The 21878-nt window shown below is 46.8% G+C and overlaps 1 protein-coding gene across 4 annotated transcripts in view; it reads right to left on the bottom strand.

The window, feature by feature from the left end:
* LOC145359418 (casein kinase II subunit alpha-like) overlaps positions 1 to 13862 on the bottom strand; it is a 67298-nt gene extending 53436 nt beyond the window's left edge. For 2 of the 4 annotated variants that reach the window (XM_080213965.1, XM_080213987.1), the window contains exon 1: positions 10351 to 10417. In XM_080213965.1, coding sequence (XP_080070091.1) covers positions 10351 to 10402 — 52 coding nt within the window. In that variant the 5' untranslated portion in view covers positions 10403 to 10417. Of the gene's footprint in view, positions 1 to 10350; positions 10418 to 12133; positions 12218 to 13781 lie in introns of those variants that run through there. The other 2 variants (XM_080213972.1, XM_080213979.1) reach the window with 2 other exon arrangements.
* Between the last annotated feature and the right edge of the window lie 8016 nt (positions 13863 to 21878).

The following is a 21878-nucleotide window of genomic DNA, read 5'->3' as shown; positions in this document are numbered from 1 at the left end:
CATTCATTTTTTTCATTTTGCAGAGTGGAGAGCGTGGCCTACAGTGCAAATGCAGTGGGTGTCCCTGTTGGAATATTTATTCCAGTCTCTTGTTTACAATAAATAAGGTGAAATGAAGTGAACTGATATCGTGGATGGGAAAAGCTGCCAATACACACAAAGCAAATTATCTACAAACAACTTGCTGCTTCTCACTGGTGACTCAACAGAATATTACCCTCCAGCATTTACACCGTGCGCCTGCTGCCAGGTTGGCAACTAGCTGATTTAATTAGCGCAATTTCCCAAAGTGAAATTCAAACTCACCATCACTGGATTCCCATAACCACTGGGTCAGTGGGCGTGAACATAAGGCCAGATATTCCCAATATAATCCAAATAAATCCAGTTTTGTCCGTAGTAAAGCCCGATCCCAGCGTAAAAGCATCCCCACCACCCCTCACATCTCTCAAACTATCCGGGCCCACATTCCCTCCCCAGGTTAGAAGAAATAACCTCCTAACCCACTGTTAATTACAGACAGGATCAGAATTAGTCCTGCCTCTGGAGAGCATTAGTGAAATATGCAAACACAGCCCAGTCACGAGAACAACCTCGGAAGACACTGCAAATTCACTGTGTTAATTCCTGAGGATAGGGAACAGGAGGTCATTCAGTCCCTCGGGCCCATTTCACCAACCTATTATCTCCTAGTCATTTACTAGTCTTTGATCGACATCTCTCGGCACCTTCACACTGTACTCAATTTCGTTTAACTCTCGGCACCCACAGCCGTTTAGGGGAGGGAGTTCCAGATTTGCACTCCAGCTTTGACAAAGGGTCATCTGGACTCTCTTCTCTCCTTACAGATGCTGCCAGACCTGTGAGATTTTCCAGCACTTTTTCTTTTGGTTCCAGATTTGCATTCCTGTGTGTGAAGAAGTGCTTCCTGACCTCACTCCCGAATAACCTGGTTCAAGTTTTAAGACTATGTCTCCTGTTCTAGGCTCTGCCCCCAGCCACCACTCCCACTGTTTCTTTCCAAAGCCCCTATCGAATCCTTTTACTATTTCAAACACCTTGATCAACACTTACTAAACCCAAAAAAAATACAAACTTCAACTCTGCAACCTGTCCCCATAATTTAACCCAATATCAAGTCTACTGCATCAACTCTAAGGCCAATCTCTCCTTCCTGTTACTTGAGAAGGGGTCTGACCAGGACTTCATGCATTGGAAGTTTCACTTGAACCTTGATAAAGGCCAACATTTCATTCATACAGACACAAACATATGAATTAGGGAGAGGAATAAACCACTAAGGCCCTTGAACCTGCTCCAACATTTGATAAAGTTGTGGCTGATGTGATTGAGGCCTCTATAGCCCTAACTCAGCCTTAAAGCCAGAACACTGTCTCGACTGGTCTCTGGGGAAGTAAATTCCACAGAATAACCACTCTCAAAACAAAGAAATTCTCCCCATTATCTTAAATGGGAGACTCCTTATTTTTAAACCAGGAGCTTTAATTCTATTTCCTTCCACAAGAGGAAACATCCTCAGTATCCACCCCGTCAAATACACTCAGGGTCATCTATGTTTCAGCAAGATTGCCTCTCATTCTTTTAAACTGCATTGGATAAAGAACCAACTTGTTCAACATTCCCACATTAGATAACCCCTTTGTCCCAAGAATCAGTCAAGTGAATCTTCACTAAATTACTCCTAATGCAATTATATCCTCAATATGGAGACCAAAGTGATACACAGTACTCAGCACTCCAGGTGTGGTCTCACCAGCACCCTGTAAAACTGGAGTTAACTATCCTTACTTTTATATTCCATTCCTCTTGCAATAAACACCTACATTACCTCTTATCCTGCCTAATCACTTACTGCTCCTGCATATTAACCTTCGGTACCAGGACACCCAAATCCCTGATATCACAAGAGGTCTTTCACCATTTAGATAATGCTGCTTTACTATTCAACCTGCCAAAGTGGGCAGCATGGTGGCACAGTGGTTAGCACCGCTGCCTCACAGTGCCAGGGACCCAGGTTTAACTCCCGGCTTGGATCACTGTCTGTATGGAGTCTGCACGTTCTCCCTATGTCTGTGTGGGTTTCCTCCAGATGCTCCGGTTTTCTCCAACGGTCTGAAAGACGCGCTGGTTAGGGTGCATCGACCTGAACAGGCACCAGAATGTGGCGAATAGGGGAGTTTCACAGTAACTTCACTGCAGTGTTAATATAAGCTTACTTGTGACTATTAAATAAACTTTGAAAGTGGTCAAGTTCACATTTTCACACTTTATATCCACCCACCGCATTTTTATCCATTCGCTTAACCTATCTATACACCTTTGCAGACTTCTTAGATCATCTTCACAACTTAATTTTCTACTTACCTTTGAGTCATCAGCAAATCTAGCAACTGTACCATTGGTTCCTTCATTATAGTCACTGGTATCAACTGTAAATAGTTGACACCCCAGCACTAATCTCTGTGGCACTCCACTAGTTACAGCTTTCTCAACCCAGAAATCATACATTTATACTTGCTCTTGTTTCCCAATCCTCTATCCATGCTAATATATTTTATTTATTCTTTCATTGGATTTATTGCCAGCATTTATTGCCCATCCCTAGTTGCCCTCAAGAAGGTGGTGGTGGTGAGCCATCTTCTGGAATTGCTGCAGTCCATGTGGTGGTAGGTACACCCACAAAGTGCTGTTAGAAAGGGAGTTCCAGGATCTTGACCCAGTGACAGTTACCCCCTACACCAGGAACTCTGATTTTGCACTTTAATGTGACATCTTACCAAATGCCTTTTGGAAATCCAAGTACACCACTTCTACAGGTTTCTACTTGACCTACAGAGCTTGTTAGCTCTTCAAAGCATTGCAATAAATTAGTTAAATACCACCATGCTTTCATAAAACCATGTTGACTCTGCCTGAATTCATCTTGTTGATTTGCTTCCTGTAGCTGTCCTCAAACTTAGTGCACCTGAACAGACGTAGGTTCTGGAGATAGTACACTGAACATACTCCAATACAATCTGATATTGAAAACACTGGATGAATACAGCTCCAACAACATGAGGAGGACAAAGCAACCTGCTTGACTGGCGCTCAATCCATCATCTCAAATATTCACTTCCTTCACCATCGATGTACAGTAGCAGCAGCGTGTAGATGCAATGCAGCACTGTGCCAAATCTCCTTCCAAACATGCAATCTCTATCACCTAGAACATCAATATTCACATTGCAGCCCTTGGATTGCTTGTAGCACTCAGTCTTTCCTTTTTTAAAAAGCATTTCCTTTTTTCTGTTTGTTTATGGCATGTGGGTGGTACTGGGTAGACCAGCATTTATTGTCCATCTCTAACTACCCTCAAGAGGGTAGTGGTGAGCCACCTTCTTGAACCACTGCAGCCCATGTGGTGTAGATACACCCACAGCACCATTAGGGAGTTCCAGGATTCTAAACCAGCGACAGTGAAGGAACAGCAATATATTTCAAAGCCAGGATGGTGAGTAGCTCGGAGAGGAACTGCCAGATGATAGTGTTCCCAGATATCTCATGTCCTTCTAGATGGCAGAGATCGTGGGTTTGGAAGGTGTTGCCTATGAAGCCTTAGTGAGTTCCTGCAGAGCATCTTGTAGATGGTAGACATAGCTGCCACTATGCATCAGTCTTGGAGGAAGTGGATGTTTGAGGATGAGGTGCCAATCAAGTGGGCTGCTTGGTCCTGGTGTTGAGCTTCTTGAGTGTTGTTGGAGCTGCACTCATCCAGGTAAATGAAGAGTGTTCCATCATACTCCTGACCTGTGCCTTATAGATGATGGACAGGCTCTGGGGAGTCAGGAGATGAGTTGCTCTCTGCAGGAAGCCAAGTCTTTGACCTGCTCGGATAGCAACAGTATTTGTATGACTAATTCAGTTCAATTGCTGGTCAATGGTAACCCCCAGAATGTTGACAGTAGGGTAATCAACTGTGGTAACACCACTGAACATGATGGGGCGATGGCTAAATCCTCTCTTGTTGGAGATGGTTATTGCTCAGCACTTGTCTGGTACAAATGTTACTTGCAATTTTTTCAGCTCAAGCCTGGATATTATCCAGATCTTGCTGCATTTGAACACAGACTGCCTCAGTATCTGAGGAGTTGTGAATGGTGCTGAACACTGTGCAATCATCAGCAAACATCCCCACTTCTGAACTTATGATGACAGGAAGGTCATTGATGAAGTAGTTGAAGATGGTCAGGCCTAAGGCCTGAGGAACTCCTGCAGAGGGGTCCAGGGACTAAGATGATTGACCTCCAACTATCTTCCTTTGTGCCAAATATGACTCCAACCAGTAGAGAGCTGCTGCCTCACAGCACCAGGGCACTAGGTTCAATTCCAGTCTTTAGTGACTGTCTGTCACTAAACAGTCTGCACATTCTCCCCATGTCTGTGTGTGTTTCCTCTGGGTGCTCCAGTTTTTTCCCTGTATGAGAGACTTGCTGGTTAGGCAGATTGGCAATGCTAAATTCTCCCTCAGTGTACCCAAACAGGTGCCAAAGTGTGGCCATTAGGGGATTTTCACTGTAACTTCATTGCACGTAAGCCTACTTCTGACATGAGTAAATAAAGTTTAACTTTAAAAAACTTTAAATTGATGTCAAGAACAGTCAAACTCACTTCACACCTCTGGAATCCAGCCCTTTTGTCCGTGTTTGAACCAAGGCTGTGATGAGGTCAGGAGCTGAGTCACTCTTGCAGAACTCAAACTGACTGTCAGTGAGAAGGTTATTGCTGAGTAAATGCTGCTTGATAACACTGTCAAAGGCAACTTCCATCACTTCACTGATATATTGAGGACTGATGTCGAGTAATTGACCAGGTTGGATTTGTCTTGTATCTTGTGTAGGGGACATATCTGGGCAGTTTTCCACATTGCCAGGTGGTTGCCAGTGTTGTAACTGTACTGGAAGAGCTTGGCTAGGGGGACAGCGAGTTCTGGAGCATCAGTCTTCAGTACTATTACTGGATTATTATTAGGGCCCAGAGCGTCTGCCTTCAGCTGTTTCTTGACATGAAGTGGAGTGAATCAAATTAGCTGAAGACTGACATCTGTGGCACCATCCCTTTCATCGCCTCCCTCTCCAATCCACCCAACTCACCCACCCTCTCAATTTGCCTTCGCCCTCTCACTTGAAGCCTCCCACCTAACCTCCTGCTCAGAGCTCATCTCACCCCTTACCTCATTCCTGTGACCCCTCTCCAAAGCCCTCACTCAGACTGGGGAGAGGGAAATGGGGAGCAGGAGAGGCAGCAAGTGGAACTAGAAAGACTTGGTAGGTTAAGGGTTAGGAAGTTAATAAATGCATTCGTAACCGCACACTCGGCATTCTGCCTTTTTATAATCGTTTTATGTTTTACTTACCAAGATACCTTTTTGAATAAATAAATAAATAAATCACAACAAAACTTTTTAAATTCTACTTGCAACCCAATTAAAAATTTGCCAACATCCCAACTGAGCCTCACCCCTTCTCCAGTGAATACCAGTGACCTAGAAGGACAACGGCAGCAGATACCTGGGGATACCACCATCTACAAGTTCCTCTCCCAGTCACTCACTATCCTGACTTGGAAATATATCGCCGTTCCTTCACTATCGCTGGGTCAAAATCCTGGAACTTCTTCCCTGACAGCACTTTGGGAGTAGCTACACCACATGGACTGCAGTGGTTCAAGAAGACAGCTCACCAGCACCTTCTCAAAAGACAATTAGGGGTGGGCAGTGAAGGCTGGTCTAGCCAGTGACACCCACATCCCATAAAATAGAAGAAAGATTCCAGCAGGAGGCAGGAGTCACCACATTCACATTCAGGAGGATTTAGAAAGAGTTTGAAGAGCAGCAGACATCATGATGTTCAAACCAGAAATGAGAGCTTATCACAGCCTAGGAAGACAATCCTGGCAACCAACTCCCTCAATGCAGCAACAAAAAAACACTCTTAGAACATACATCCGTCTCTGCAAACAATCAGATCCTGGCATGCTGCAGGGGCTTAGGTTTAGCCAGAGAAATTCCTGATGAAAATGCACCTTTAATCAGGCACAACGCAGACACTGAGCAACCATTCATTAAATGCACTTGATAAAGTTAACAATAAGACAGGATTTCTTCCAGACACTGTACACAAAATCAGCTCCCACAAACACAGCAATTACTGACTCCACCAAAACCCTGAGATCACAAAGCAGAATATGGCAAGCAGTAAACAGCATCCGATGTTTATCACAGAGCTACAGGGAAATCTAAACATAAAATTGAGAATTAAAACTTGTATTTCTAACAAAGTTCCACACATGTACCAGGCAGTGGCCATCTCCAACAAGAGAGAATCTCATCATCGCCTTAACACATTCAATGGCATTATCATCACTGAATCCCACCACTGTCACCGTCCTGGGTGTTACCATTGACCAGACACTGACCTGGACTCACTGTATAAAAAGAGCTAGTCTAAGGTTAGGAAACATGCAGTGAGAACTCACCTCCTGATTCTCCAAAATCTGTCCACTATCTACAAGACACAAGCCAGCAGTGTGATGGAATACCCCTCACTTGCCTGGATGGGTGCAGCTCCAACATTCCTGAAACTCAACACCATCCAGGACAAAGCAGCCCTGCTTAACTGGCACCCTATCCACCACCTCCTACGTGCACTCTCTCCATTAACAATGCAACAGGAAGAGGCAGGTAATATTGAGGAAGTGGGGGGGCTTCAGGACAGATTAGGAGAGTGGGCAAAGAAGTGGCAGGTGGAATACAATGTGGAAAAGTGTGAGGTTATGTACTTTGGAAGGAGGAATAGAGCTGTGGGCTATTTTCTAAATGGGAAAATGCTTAGGTATTGGTATTTGGGAGTTATTGTTCAAAATTCTCTTAAGGTTAACGAGCAGGTTCAGTCGGCAGTTAGGAAGACAAATGCAACGTTAGCATTCATGTCGAGAGGGCTAAAATACAAGAACAGGGATGTACTTCTGAGGCTGTATAAGGCTCTGGTGAGACCCCATTTGGATTACTATGAGCAGTTTTGGGCCCCGTGTCTAAGGAAGGCCTTGGGAAAGGTCCAGAGGAGGTTCACAAGAATGATCCCTGGAATGAAGAGCTTGTCGTATGAGGAACAGTTAAGGACTCTGGGTCTGTACTCACTGGAGTTTAGAAGGATGACGAGGGATCTTACTGAAACCTACAGGACACTTACTTTAATGGGTGTAAATTGAGGGAGGTGGATACTCAAGACCTTGAGGTCTTCGTGCATCCAAACTATTTCCACAATAGCTGCCACATCACTTGCTTTCTGAATTATTGCCGCTCTGCATATGAACTTTGAGATTCACATCCAAGCTCCCCCAGCTCCCTCCAAACGCCAGCTTCCCCAGTCTCCTGCCTTTATAATAATATTCTGCTTTTTTATATTTAATAGCAAAGTGGATAACTTCGTACCTGATCACACTGTATTCCATCTGTCACATTCTTCACCCAGCCTATTCCCTCTGCAGTGTCTGTTCCGTGCCCCCACCCCACCTTACTACTTATTTCCCAACCAAACTTAGTCAACTTAAAGCTTAGCAAACCAAAACTGTCCTAGTGATTCCAACTCTCTCATTCCTTAAACCATGCCAATACCCCAATTGAACAAATCCTAATTACCGGTGTGGCATTTTAGCAAACGTTTTTTGATAAAGCAAATACATTGCACGCACTGCGTTTCCAATATCCAAATACACTGTACGCACTGCATCCCCAAAGTCCAAATACACTGCATGAACAGCGTTCCCAATGTCCAAATACACTGTACGCACTGCATCCCCAAAGTCCAAATACACTGCACGAACAGCGTTCCCAATATCCAAATACACTGTATGCACTGCATCCCCAATGTCCAAAGACGCAGTGCTCGCAATATCCAAATACACTGTATGCACTGCATCCCCAAAGTCCAAATACACTGGGCACACTGCGTCCCCAATGTCCAAATACACTGGGCACACTGCGTCCCCAATATCAAAATACACTGGGCACACTGCGTCCCCAATATCCAAATACACTGGGCACACTGCGTCCCCAATATCCAAATACACTGGGCACACTGCATCCCCAATATCCAAATACACTGGGCACACTGCGTCCCCAATATCCAAATACACTGGGCACACTGTGCCCCCAATATCCAAATACACTGCGCACACTGTATCCCCAATATCCAACACACTGTGCACACTGTGTCCCCAATATCCAATACACTGTGCACACTGCGTCCCCAATATCCAAATACACTGTGCACACTGCGTTCCCAATATCCAAATACATTGTGCACAGTGTCCCCAATATCCAAATACAGCACTGTTTCCCCTAAATCCATCTCATTAGTTTCAACCTCAAAACAAAACTGTAGCAGCTTTGTCAAACATAATTTTTCTTTCTGAAATCTGAGAAAACCAATATACAACTCAACAAAGTGCCCGGTTACAAGGTCCCTAATAATAAGTTCCAGCATGTTGTCCATCACTGAAGTTATAGAACATAGAACATTACAGCGCAGTACAGGCCCTTTGGCCCTCGATGTTGCGCCGACCAGTGGAACCAATCTAATGACCCTCTAACCTAAACTATTCCAATGTTATCCATATGCCTATCCACTGACCATTTGAATGCCCTTAAAGTTGGCGAGTCCACAACTGCTACAGGCAGGGCATTCCACGCCCTTACTACCCTCTGAGTAAAGAACCTACCTCTGACATCCGTCCTATAATTACCACCCCTTAATTTAAAGCTATGTCCCCTTGTGTTAGCCATCACCATCCGAGGTAAAAGGCTCTCACTGTCCACCCTATCTAACCCTCTGATCATCTTGTATGCCTCAATTAGGTCACCTCGTAACCTTCTTCTTTCTAATGAAAATAACCTCAAGTCCCTCAGCCTTTCCTCATAAGTCCTTCCCACCATACCAGGCAACATCCTGGTAAACCTCCTCTGCACCTTTCCAATGCTTCCACATCTTTCTTATAATGCGGTGACCAGAACTGTACGCAATACTCCAAGTGCGGCCGCACCAGAGTTTTGTACAGTTGTAACATGACCTCACGGCTCCGAAATTCAATCCCTCTACCAATAAAAGCTAACACACCGTACACCTTCTTAACAACCTTATTAACCTGGGTGCCAACTTTCAGGGATCTATGCACATGTACCCCGAGATCTCTCTGCTCGTCAACACTACTAAGAGTCCTTCCATTAGCCCTATATTCTGTACTCCTGTTACTCTTACCAAAGTGAATCACCTCACACTTTTCCATATTAAACTCCATCTGCCACCTCTCGGCCCAGCTCTGCAGCTTATCTATGTCCCTCTGCAAACTGTAACATCCATCCTCACTGTCTACAACTCCTCCAACTTTGGTGTCGTCAGCAAATTTACTAATCCATCCTTCTACACCCTCATCTAGATCATTTATAAAAATGACAAACAGCAGCAGCCCCAAAACAGATCCCTGAGGTACACCACTTGTAACTGAACTCCAGGTTGAATATTTCCCATCAACCACCACCCTTTGTCTTCTATCAGCTAGCCAATTCCTGATCCAAACTGCTAAATCACCCTCAATCCCATGCATCTGCATTTTCTGCAGTAGCCTACCATGGGGAACCTCATCAAACACTTTGCTAAAATCCATATACACCACGTCAACTGCCTTACCCTTATCCACCTCTTTTGTCACCTTTTCAAAAAACTCGATAAGGTTTGTGAGGCACGACCTACCCTTCACAAAGCCATGTTGACTATCCCTAATCAATTTATTTCCCTTTAGATGATTACAAATCCCATCCCTTATAATTCTTTCCAAAACTTTGCCCACAACAGAAGTAAGGCTCACTGGTCTATAATTCCCACGATGGTCTCTACTCCCCTTCTTGAACAAGGGAACAACATTTGCTATCCTCCAGTCTTCCGGCACTATACCTGAAGCCAATGACGACATGAAGATCAAAGCCAAAGGCTCTGCAATCTCCTCCCTAGCCTCCCAGAGAATTCTAGGATAAATCCCATCCGGCCCAGGGGACTTATCTATTTTCACACTCTTAAGAATTGCCAACACCTTCTCCTTATGTACCTCAATCCCGTCTAGTCTATTACCTGGTATCGCAGTATTCTCCTCGACTATGCTGACTTTTTCCTGCATGAATACTGACGAAAAATACTCAGTGCCTCTCCTACCTCTTCAGGCTCCACGCACAATTTCCCACTACTGTCTCTGACTGGCCCTAATCTTGCCCTAACCAATCTTTTATTCTTGACATACCTGTAGAAAGCTTTAGGATTTTTCTTGATCCTATCCGCCAAAGTCTTCTCATGTCCTCTTCTAGCTCTTCTTACTCTCTCTTTAGCTCCTTCCTGGCTAATTTATAACTCTCTAGTGCCCTAACTGAGCCTTCACGTCTCATCCTTACATAAGCCTCCTTCTTCCTCTTCACCAGAGATTCAACTTCCCTAGTACACCACGGTTCCCTCACTCCACCACTTCCTCCCTGCCTGACAGGTACATATTTATCAAGGACTTGCAGTAGCTGCTCCTTGAATAAGCTCCACATTTCAGATGTTCCCAGCCCCTGCAATTTCCTACTCCACCCTATGTATCCTAAATCTCGCCTAATAGCCTCATAATTACCTTTCCCCCAGCTATAACTTCTGCCCTTCAGTATATGCCTATCCCTTTCCATCACTGAAGGAAATGTAACGGAATTGTGGTCACTATCACCAAAGTGCTCACCTACCTCCAAGTCTAACACCTGGTCTGGTTCATTACCCAGTACCAAATCCAATGTAGCCTCACTTCTTGTTAGCCTATCTACACACTGTGTCATGAAACCTTCCTGCACATATTGGACAAAAACTGACCCCTCTAACTTGCTTGAACTATAGCTTTTCCAATCGATATTTGTAAAGTTAAAGTCCCCCATAACAACTACCCTGTTACTTTCGCACCTATCCAGGATCATCTTTGCAATCCTTTCCTCTATATCTCTGGAACTTTTTGGAGGCCTATAAAAAAACTCCCAACAGGGTGACCTCTCCTTTCCTGTTTCTAATCTCAGCCCATACTACCTCAATAGACAGGTCCACATCAAACGTCCTTTCTGCCACTGTAATACTGTCCTTGACTAACAATGCCACACCTCCCCCTCTTCTACCACCTTCTCTGCTCTGACTGAAACATCTGAACCCTGGAACCTGCAACAACCATTCCTGTCCCTGCTCTATCCACGTCTCTGTAATGGCCACATCGAAGTCCCAGGCACCAATCCAGGCTGCAAGTTCGTCCACCTTATTGCGTATACTCCTCGCATTAAAGTATACGCACTATATTTACATATACGTTATGTTCCCTTCTGTCTCACAGAATAGGATTATGTTTGCTATTCCTTGTAAAAGGAACTGTTCTACAATCCAAGGAATTTGTATTCGGTACAACAGTGAGGACTCTTCAAAACTCACATCAGCTCTGACACACACACCTTTCTATACATAGGATTAATCTGCTCCTTTCCCTGGTCAAAAGCACAGCACAAAAATAACCAACTCCGCCAAGGCACTGACAGCAAAATCCACAGGACCGGTGAGAATGCAGCAAGAAATATTCCCCATGAGAGTTAATCCAACACACTGACCAACAGGAAGGCAGCACACAGGCCGGACAGGCCCCCCACCCCCCGACCCAGGCCAGGCCAGGCCCCCCACCGACCCTGGGCCGGGCCCCCCCCCACCCCGACCCAGGCGCCCCCGCCCCCCCCCCACCCCGACCCAGGCGCCCCCGCCCCCCCCACCCCGACCCAGGCGCCCCCGCCCCCCCCACCCCGACCCAGGCCCCCCCACCCCCAACACCCCGACCCAGGCCCCCCCACCCCCAACACCCCGACCCAGGCCCCGACAATCTGCCTTTCTGAAAACTCAGTGGTGGGGTGAAACACCAAACCACAATTCAAACACATGCAATGTGTTTAACAGAGTCTGGCTGTTGCAGTTACTAAAATAGTTAGAAATAAAGATCAGTTGGAAAATGGCTTCAGCTTATGTCAATCTCTCACCCCCAGCATCCAGCTTCTCCAGGGCAGGCAGAACAAAGTGGCAAATGCACTCAGATTGTCTCCTGACAGCCAACTCCCAGCTTCTACCTGACTAACACGAGGCAAACAGCAGGGAGGTGTAACAGGATAATTACATATATTTCACTTAGAGATATACGTATTAAAAATATAACATGCAGCAACACTAATCCCACCAATTGTACTAACATCTCGACAAACCAGTTACTTGAAAGTACATGTTTTTAAATTAAAACGAGTTATATTAGAAACACAGCGTACATAGCTTTTGCATCCATCATTTTCTGAGGATAAAATAACCTGGATTACACTTCACGACAAATAATCTAGAAAAAGGCATCAGAAGCCAAGCTGCTCATACTCTACTCAAATCAATACTGAAAGAGGGACCAACTCAAACTGGCAATGCTGCTGCTCTGCTGGAGCTGCCCCTGTCTGCAAAGTGACTGTGGGGCACTCTTCCATTCGAATGGAAGTGGAGGAGCATTGTGGCCATCACATTAATCTGCTCACAGAGAGCTAGACAGGCAGGAACCACATTTCACGTTGAGGGAATAGAGGATGTCATCAATTAGAGGTGAAGTAGACATCTCCAGAAACAATTCCCTCAAATGAAGGCAATTATCAGTAGTCGGGCAAAGAGGGAGGGATGAAGGGGGCGCTAGAACAGCCAACAGGATGCCAGTGATTGCCCCTCCGACTAAGGGACCCAGTCAGTAGCAATGATGAGATGGTGGGGGGGGGCGAGGGGGCAAACAGGAGGGGGCAAAAGATTGGTGGTGTTGGGAGTCTATGGGGGTCAGCGACAGGATCAGTGAGGGGTGGGGGTCAGTGGGGGGATCAGAAGCAGTTTTGGGGGGGTGTAAGAGGGGTTTGGGGGTCAGGAGGGCGTCGGGGGCATCAGAGGTCAGGGGCGTCGAGGGTCAGTGGGGCGTCAGGGGTTGCCAGGGAGGGCACCAGGGCATCAAGAGTCACTGGGGGGGGGGGGGGGGAGGGGGTGGCAGGGGTCGCCAGGTGGGAGGCGTTGGGGGGGCGTCGGGGGGTCAACGGGGTGTCGGGGGGCTCAGCGGGGCTTTGGGGGGGGCGCGTCGGGGGCCAGGGGGTTGTTGGGGGTCGGGGGGGGGGGCAACAGGGGTTGGAGGGCTTGGAGTCGTCAGGAGAGGGTCTGTGGCCGGGAGGGGCAGCGTTGGCGGTCGGGCGGCGTTAGGGGTCCAGCAGCATTGGGGGTCAGGGAGGTGTTGGGGGGGGGGGGGTGGAGATCAGCAGGGTGTGGGGGGGGGGGGGGGGCGGGGGTCAGTGGGGTGGTCATGGGAGGGCAGTGGGGGGGGTGGTCAATGGGGAGGGGTGATTCTCTGGGCCGGGCCGGGCTGGGTTGGGTGTGTGGGGGGGTGAGGGGGGGGGTTGGTTTGTGGGGGGTTGGGGTCTGGGCGGGAACCTCTCTCAGTCTCTTCACTCAGACAAGTTGGGGATAAAGGGAGAGTTTCCTGTTGAGTGGCGGCCGGGCTGAGGCGGTGAAGCCTCGGCCTGGGAGTGCAGGCCTGTCCCGGGCCTCAGCCTGCGCTGCGCGGTTCGGCGCGGCCTAGCCGGCCCTGCGAGTCGGACCGGAGCCCCGGCGCTGGCGCAGCTTTACCTGTCCCGCTCTCTCCGCTTCCCCCCCCGCCCCCCGGACAATCAATATGGCGGCTCCGGCTCGGCGCTCCTTCCGCAGCGAGGCCCCGCAGGGCTGACTCCCCGTCCCAGAGCGCGCTCCGCTCCGCTCGGCTCAGCGGCACCCGGCGGCCACCGTCCCGGTGCCGGCCGTGGCCCGTCGCCTGCCGGGAGATGTAGTCCAGTTCCAATGGACAGCTAGCTGGGGATGGTGGGAAGAACTACAACCCCCATCAGCCCTCGCTCTAGCGGGAGCCGGTGGCTGTTCCGCGGGGCATTCTGGGGTTGTAGTTTCTTTCTGGGTATTTGCCCTATTGGGGATGCCGGTGAAAACTACAATCCCCAGCCCCGGCTGCATCGCGGGAGTTGTAGTTTGTAAACCTTTGCGAGCAGCAATCTTCCCATGACTCAAACAACGATTACATACTGCAATGTATGAATGCAATGTTTACCAGTGCTTTGCAGATGTCTCAGTGGCATTTCTTGGCAGGAGGCGGCTGGAGTAAATCTATGACGGCTAATTCCATCAGCACATTTCCTTCCCTCCCCCAAAACAAGTATTTTAACTCATAAAATTTGAAAAAGTAGCAGGATAAAATATTCCAAATTGAATATGATGGAAAATGTATTCAACTCGACTACATCAACCTGAGCTGCTGCACTGGCTTGGCATGTTCATTGTTTATTTAATTTATTGGTTTAATTTACATAAACACAGCAATGAAGTTACTGTGAAAGTCTCCTAGTCGCCACATTCCAGCATCTGTTTGGGTACACGGAGGGAGAATTTAGCCTGACTAATGTGCCGAACCAGCACATCTTTCAGACTGTGGGAGGCACAGTAAGTAGTTTCACAATCACCAGGTTAAAGTCCAACAGGCTTCTTTGGTAGCACAAACTTTTGCCGCGTTGCCTCTTCATCAGGTGAGTCAATTGACTCTGACTTTGACTGTTAGACTTTAACCTGGTGTTGTGAGACTACTTACTGTACCTACCCCAGTCCAACGTTGGCAACTGCACATCAAGACTATATGAGGAAACCCACACAGAAATAGGAAGAATGTGCAAACTCCACACAGACAGTCACCCAAGCCAGGAATCGAACCTGGGTCCCTGGTGTTGTGAGGCAGCTTTGCTAACCACTGTGCCACCATTGAATGGATGACCAAACATCCAAAGACCTTCTGTGCAGTGAATAGACCACTGACTCACAACGTCCTGGAGATCACATCTGCACCACAAGGACCCCCCACAAATGAGAGATGAAGATGGGGGACAATAACACTAGGAGACAGTTGTTGATGGTATGATCTCTGGAAGCAAATTGAAAGCTTGTGATTCCAAATAAATCTGTTGGATTTTAACCTAGTGTTGTGAGACTTCTTACTGTGCCCATCCCAGTCCAAACCCGGCTTCTCCACATCCTGATTGGAAGAGGTATTGTATTATTAGTTAAGGAGGCAGTTACTGCAATAAGGAAAGATGATATCTGGGAGAGGGGGAAATTAAAATGAAGCTTTGTGGGTAGAGCTTCGGAATCGAAAAGGGACAGCTGCGTTATTAGGTGTTTATTACAGACCCTCAGATAGTCAATGGGAAATTGAAGAGCAAAGATGTGCACAATTTGCAGAGGGGTATAAAAATAATAAGAGGGTAATTATATTAGGTGATTTCAACTTTCCCAATGTTAATTGGGATAGACATCATGGGGCGGCATGGTGGCACAGTGGTGGCGGCAGGTCACCTCACATCCTTTAAAAAGTACCTGGATGAGTACTTAGCACGTCATAACATTCAAGGCTACGGGCCAAGAGTTGGCAAGTGGGATTAGGTGGGCAGGTCAGGCATTTTATGTGTTGGTGCGGACTCGATGGGCTGAAGGGCCTCCCGTGCACTGCACTATTCTGTCATTCTATGACACTGGGAAGAGACAAGTGGCAATGTAAAGCTCAGTTGACTCAGAGATGTATAAGATTATGAGGGACGTGGATGAGGTAGATAGGAAAAAACATTTCCCCCCAGTAGCCAATAACTAAGGGGCAAAGATTTAAGGTAAGAGGCAGGAGACTTAGAGGGGATTTGAGGTAAAGCTTTTTCACACAGAGCGTGCTGGGAATCTGGAACTCACTGCCCTAAAAGGGTGATAGAGGCGGGAACTCTCACAACATTGAAGAAGTATTTAGATGAGCACTTGAAACACGATAGAATACAGTTACCTACCAAGTGCTGGAAAATGGGATTAGAATAGATAGATGTTTGATGGCCAGCATAGCCACAATGGGCTGAATGGCCTTTTTCTGTGGTGACTCTATAAGTGAGCCCAGAGAAAACAGAGGCCACTGAATTTTGCATCTTCTCCGCCCACTGTCTTCCACACAGCAAATACAGCAGAGACTGCCATGCCAGAGTGAGGTTCAGGGGAGGCAGTAGTGTAGTGATATTGTTACTGGACTAGTAATCCAGAGACCCAGGGTAAGGCTCTGGGGACCTGGATTCAAATCCCACCACGTCAGATGGTGAAATTTGGTGTAATAAGTCTTTGGAAGCAGAAGTCCCTTCGCCAAAATCCCTTTATTTACAAGCTCTAACAGCAGTCCACAGAGTGCAAGCAGTTAGTATCATAAGAACATAAGAAATAGGAGCAGGAGTAGGCCATCTAGCCCTTCGAGCCTGCCCCGCCATTCAATAAGATCATGGCTGATCTGTCGTGGCTCAGTTCCACATTCCCACCCTCTCCCCATAACCCTTAATCCCCTCTCTTATCAAAAACCCATCAACCCGCGTCTTAAAAATATTTAGCGAGGCAGCCTCCACCACTTCAACGGGCAGAGAATTCCAGAGATTCACCACCCTTTGAGTGAAGAAGTTCTTCCTCAACTCCGTTCTAAACCGCCCCCCTTTATCTTGAGGCTGTGCCCCCTAGTCCTACTGTCTTTTTTGAGCGGGAAGAGTCTCTCCACCTCTATCCTATCCATCCCATTCATCATCTTACACGTCTCAATGAGATCTCCCCTCATTCTTCTAAACTGTAACGCGTACAAGCCCAGTTTATTCAGCCTCTCCTCATAGCTCAACCCCCTCAACTCCGGTATCAGCCTAGTAAACCTCCTCTGCACTCCCTCCAAGGCCAAAATATCCTTGCGCAGGTGCAGCGCCCAAAACTGCACACAGTACTCCAGCTGCGGCCTCACCAATGCCCTATACAGCTGCAGCAAGACCTCCCTACTTTTATATTCAATCCCCCTCGCTATGAAGGCCAGCATCCCATTCGCCTTCCTGACCACCTGCTGCACCTGCAAGCTGGGTTTTTGCGACTCATGCACAAGGACCCCGAGGTCCCTCTGCATCGTCGCCTGTTGCAGTTTTTCGCCCGTAAGTAATAGTCCTTCCTACCATTCTTCCTACCAAAGTGGACAAACTCACACTTGCCAACATTAAATTCCATTTGCCATTTCCTGGCCCATTTGCCCAGCCTATCTAGATCCTTCTGCAGACTCTCTACACCCTCCGCACAATTTGCCGTTCCCCCAATCTTGGTGTCATCAGCAAATTTCGACACTCTACACTCGGTTCCCTCCTCCAGATCATCTATATAAATGGTAAAAAGCTGAGGCCCCAGCACCGACCCCTGGGGCACTCCACTAGTCACCATCCGCCAATCCGAATAGCACCCGTTGACCCCCACTCTCTGCCTCCTATCTATCTCAGGGGGTATCAGAGGAACTGACACACCCAGGTAAGTAGAAGGGAAAGACTCCCTGATTGGCCCAGCAATTGGATCCTTAATCAGGGACACTTTTTTGTATTTAACCAAAGAAACAAAATCAACTTAACTTAGGGACAACTCAAAACTCCCTAAAAGGAGGGGAACCACCTGAAACAAAAAAAAGCAGAAAGGAAACTTAAAGCATCAAATCAACATGTAATTAAAGGGGTCCAGCGAGCAGAGAGGATCCTTAATCAGGGAGTTCAAACTCCAACAGGCCAAACTCAATGGCCTGATTGAAGCCATTTCGATTCAATAAAAATCTGGAATTAAAATTTAATAATGGCCATGAAACCTTGTTAATTGTTGCAAAAACCCATCTGGTTCACTAATATCCTTTAGGGAAGGGAATCTGCCATCCTTACCCTGGTCTGACCTACATGTAACACCAGAGCCACAGCAATGGGGTTGATCCTAAATGGCCAGGCAATCACCCTTATCACATGAACAATATAAAAAACGTTGACCACCATGGGACAGCCATTACCAAGACAACACAGAAGTATCTGGTCACACATTGGGTAGATATATATTTGAAAACTACTACATTCCTGGGTCTGTTGACCCTCAGAATAGATTGTGAACTATGTGGGAGACAAAAAAACACTTACACAGAACATAGTATAAAACTCAATCTTTATTAAGATTAAACATATAAAACATGAACAATAAACATGAACTATTCTTCCCTTAACTTGCAGGGTGGCAGCGTGGCACAAAGATTAGTTAGCACGGCTGCCTCACAGCGCCAGGGATCTGGTTCAATTCCAGCCTTGGGTGATTCTCTGTGTGGAGTCTGCACGTTCTCCCTGTGTCCGCATGGGTTTCCTCCAGATGCTCCAGTTTCCTCCCACAGACCAAAGTTGTGTGGGTTAGGTTGGATGACCATGCTAAATTGTGCCTTACTGTCAGGGGGATTAGGAGGGTAAATGTGTGGGGTTACAGGGATAGGTGTGGCTGGGATTGTTGTTGGTGCAGGCTCAAAGGGCCAAATGGCCTCCTTCTGCACTGTGGTTTCTATGATTCTATGAATATCGGTTACCCCTAAAACACTCAACAACCACCTGCTAATATACTGATCATTTGATTTATTATTGTCATGTGTACTAACATACAGTGAAGAGTATTTTTTGCACACGATACAGACAAAGCATACCATTCATAGAGAAGGAAATTAGTCAGTGCAGAATGTAGTTTTACAGTCATAGCTAGGGTGTAGAAAAGATCAACTTAATGCAAGGTAAGTCTATTCACATGTCTGACGGCACTAGGGAAGATGCTGTTCTTGAGTCGGTTGGTACATGACCTCAAACTTCTGTATCTTTTTTCCAAAAGAAGAAGGTGGAAGATAGAATATCCGGGGTGCATGGGGGGGGGTCCTTAATTATTCCGGCTGCTTTGCTGAGGCAGTGGGAAGTGTAGACAGAGTCAATAGATGGGAGGCTGGTTTGCGTGATGGATTGGGCTACATTCATGATCTTTTCTGGTTCCTTTTGTAGACCTTTTGCTGCAATAAAACAATAATTTGATTTGATTTATTATTTGTCACATATATTAGTACACAGTGAAAAGTATTGTTGCTTGCCTGCAATACAGATAAAGCATACTGTTCATAGAGAAGGAAACGAGAGAGTGCAGAATGTACTCTGTAATACATTCATAACCTTGTGTAGTTCCTAGCAGTCTTGGGGCGAGCAGGAGCCATACCAAGCTGTGATACAACCAAAAAAAGTGCTTTCTATGGTGCATCTGTAAAAGTAATACTCATAGATTGAACTTAATTACTACCCTTTGCAGTGATCAGGCTCCTTCCCTGCCCGGATTTTCTTCACCAAGTCCTAGACTTAGGGGGCACTTCCTCCCAGGGTTGGCCGGCACTGAGTCACGATGGACACACACACACACACACACACACACACAGACAGTGACAACACACACACACACACACACACACACACACAGAGTGACAACACACACACACACACAGTGACAACACACACACACACACACACACACACACAGACAGTGACAACACACACACACACACACACACAGTGACAACACACACACACACACACACACACCACACCTGGCCCCAAGTTGTATTGTCCCATTAAGACTTAAACTGATTATTAGAAATAAACAGGGTACCAGGTTTAACCAGGTTAATTTAATCGTTGACCCTGAAACACTCCCATCTGACCAGCCATTAGCCAATGATGTCTGATGGCCAATTAGTTTATTGTTCTTCCTGTTCCGTCTCATGTTTGTGCAGTGTTGGTCTCTTTTTCCCATCACGCTCTGCAGACATTTCACTCTTAGCCCCTAAGTGGTTATAGCGCAGAAGGAGGACATTACACCTATCGAGCATTCGCTCACTCTGGGAGCGAGATTTGGGAAGGAAAATAGAGGCTGTTGAAATGTGAATGCTCAGATGTGTGTTAAAAAATCAACCCATGCAGTGTAAGATCTGTGAGGTAGTGTTTGATATTTCAAGAGCAAAAGTGACTCTTAAAAAGGGACTTCCAGAAAAGAGTCTGTAAGTTGGCTCTTCAAGCAGAGCTGCAAAGATTTCCTCTTTGTATTTATTTCTAAGTTTATTTATTTATATTAGTCACAAGTAAGGCTTACATTAACACTGCAATGAAGTTACTAGCAAATTGTGCGGAGGGTGTGGAGAGTCTGCAGAAGGATCTAGATAGGCTGGGCGAATGGGCCAGGAAATGGCAAATGGAATTTAATGTTGGCAAGTGTGAGGTGGTCCACTTTGGTAGGAAGAATGGTAGGAAGGACTATTACTTACGTGGCGAAAAACTGCAGCAGGCGACGGTGCAGAGGGACCTCGGGGTCCTTGTGCATGAATCGCAAAAACCCAGCTTGCAGGTGCAGCAGGTGGTCAGGAAGGCGAATGGGATGCTGGTCTTCATAGCGAGGGGGATTGAATATAAAAGTAGGGAGGTCTTGCTGCAGCTGTATAGGGCATTGGTGAGGCCGCAGCTGGAGTACTGTGTGCAGTTTTGGGCGCCGCACCTGCGCAAGGATATTTTGGCCCTGGAGGGAGTGCAGAGGAGGTTTACTAGGCTGATACCGGAGTTGAGGGGATTGAGCTATGAGGAGAGGCTGAATAAACTAGGCTTGTACTCGTTAGAGTTTAGAAGAATGAGGGGAGATCTCATTGAGACTTATAAGATGATGAATGGGATGGATAGGATAGAGGTGGAGAGACTCTTCCCGCTCAAAAAAGACAGTAGGACTAGGGGGCACAGCCTCAAGATAAAGGGGAGGCGGTTTAGAACGGAGTTGAGGAGGAACTTCTTCACTCAAAGGGTGGTGAATCTCTGGAATTCTCTGCCCGTTGAAGTGGTGGAGGCTGCCTCGCTAAATATTTTTAAGAAGCGGGTTGATGGGTTTTTGATAAGAGAAGGGATTAAGGGTTATGGGGAGAGGGCGGGAAAGTGGAACTGAGCCACGACAGATCAGCCATGATCTTATTGAATGGCGGGGCAGGCTCGAAGGGCTAGATGGCCTACTCCTGCTCCTATTTCTTATGTTCTTATGTTCTTATGTTCCCCTGGTGTCCACACGCTAGTGCCTGTTCGGGTCAATGTACCTAACCAGCACGTCTTTCAGATTGTGGGAGGAAACTGGAGCACCCGGAGGAAACCCACACAGATACGGGGAGAATGTGCAAACTCCACACAGACAGTGACCCAAGCCAGGTATTGAACCCGGGTCCCTGGCGCTGTGAAGGAGCAGTGCTGACCACTGTGCCACCCTGCTTTTCTGGAGGGTGAAATGGAATGCAGCAGAAAGAGGGGAGGTATCGTTGGATGATAAACATCACAGAGCAGTTTCATAAGAACATAAGAACATAAGAAATAGGAGCAGGAGTAGGCCATCTAGCCCTTCGAGCCTGCCCCGCCATTCAATAAGATCATGGCTGATCTGTCGTGTCTCAGTTCCACTTTCCTGCCCTCTCCCCATAACCCTTAATCCCCTCTCTTATCAAAAACCCATCAACCCGCGTCTTAAAAATATTTAGCGAGGCAGCCTCCACCACTTCAACGGGCAGAGAATTCCAGAGATTCACCACCCTTTGAGTGAAGAAGTTCCTCCTCAACTCTGTTCTAAACCGCCCCCCCTTTATCTTGAGGCTGTGCCCCCTAGTCCTACTGTCCTTTCTGAGCGGGAAGAGTCTCTCCACCTCTATCCTATCCATCCCATTCATCATCTTATACGTCTCAATGAGATCTCCCCTCATTCTTCTAAACTCTAACGAGTACAAGCCTAGTTTATTCAGCCTCTCCTCATAGC

The sequence above is a fragment of the Carcharhinus amblyrhynchos genome, chromosome 2 (assembly GCF_965287045.1).
Source record: "Carcharhinus amblyrhynchos chromosome 2, sCarAmb.v2.hapA, whole genome shotgun sequence".
Lineage (NCBI taxonomy): Eukaryota > Metazoa > Chordata > Chondrichthyes > Carcharhiniformes > Carcharhinidae > Carcharhinus > Carcharhinus amblyrhynchos.
This window is presented reverse-complemented; position numbering and strand designations above follow the sequence as displayed.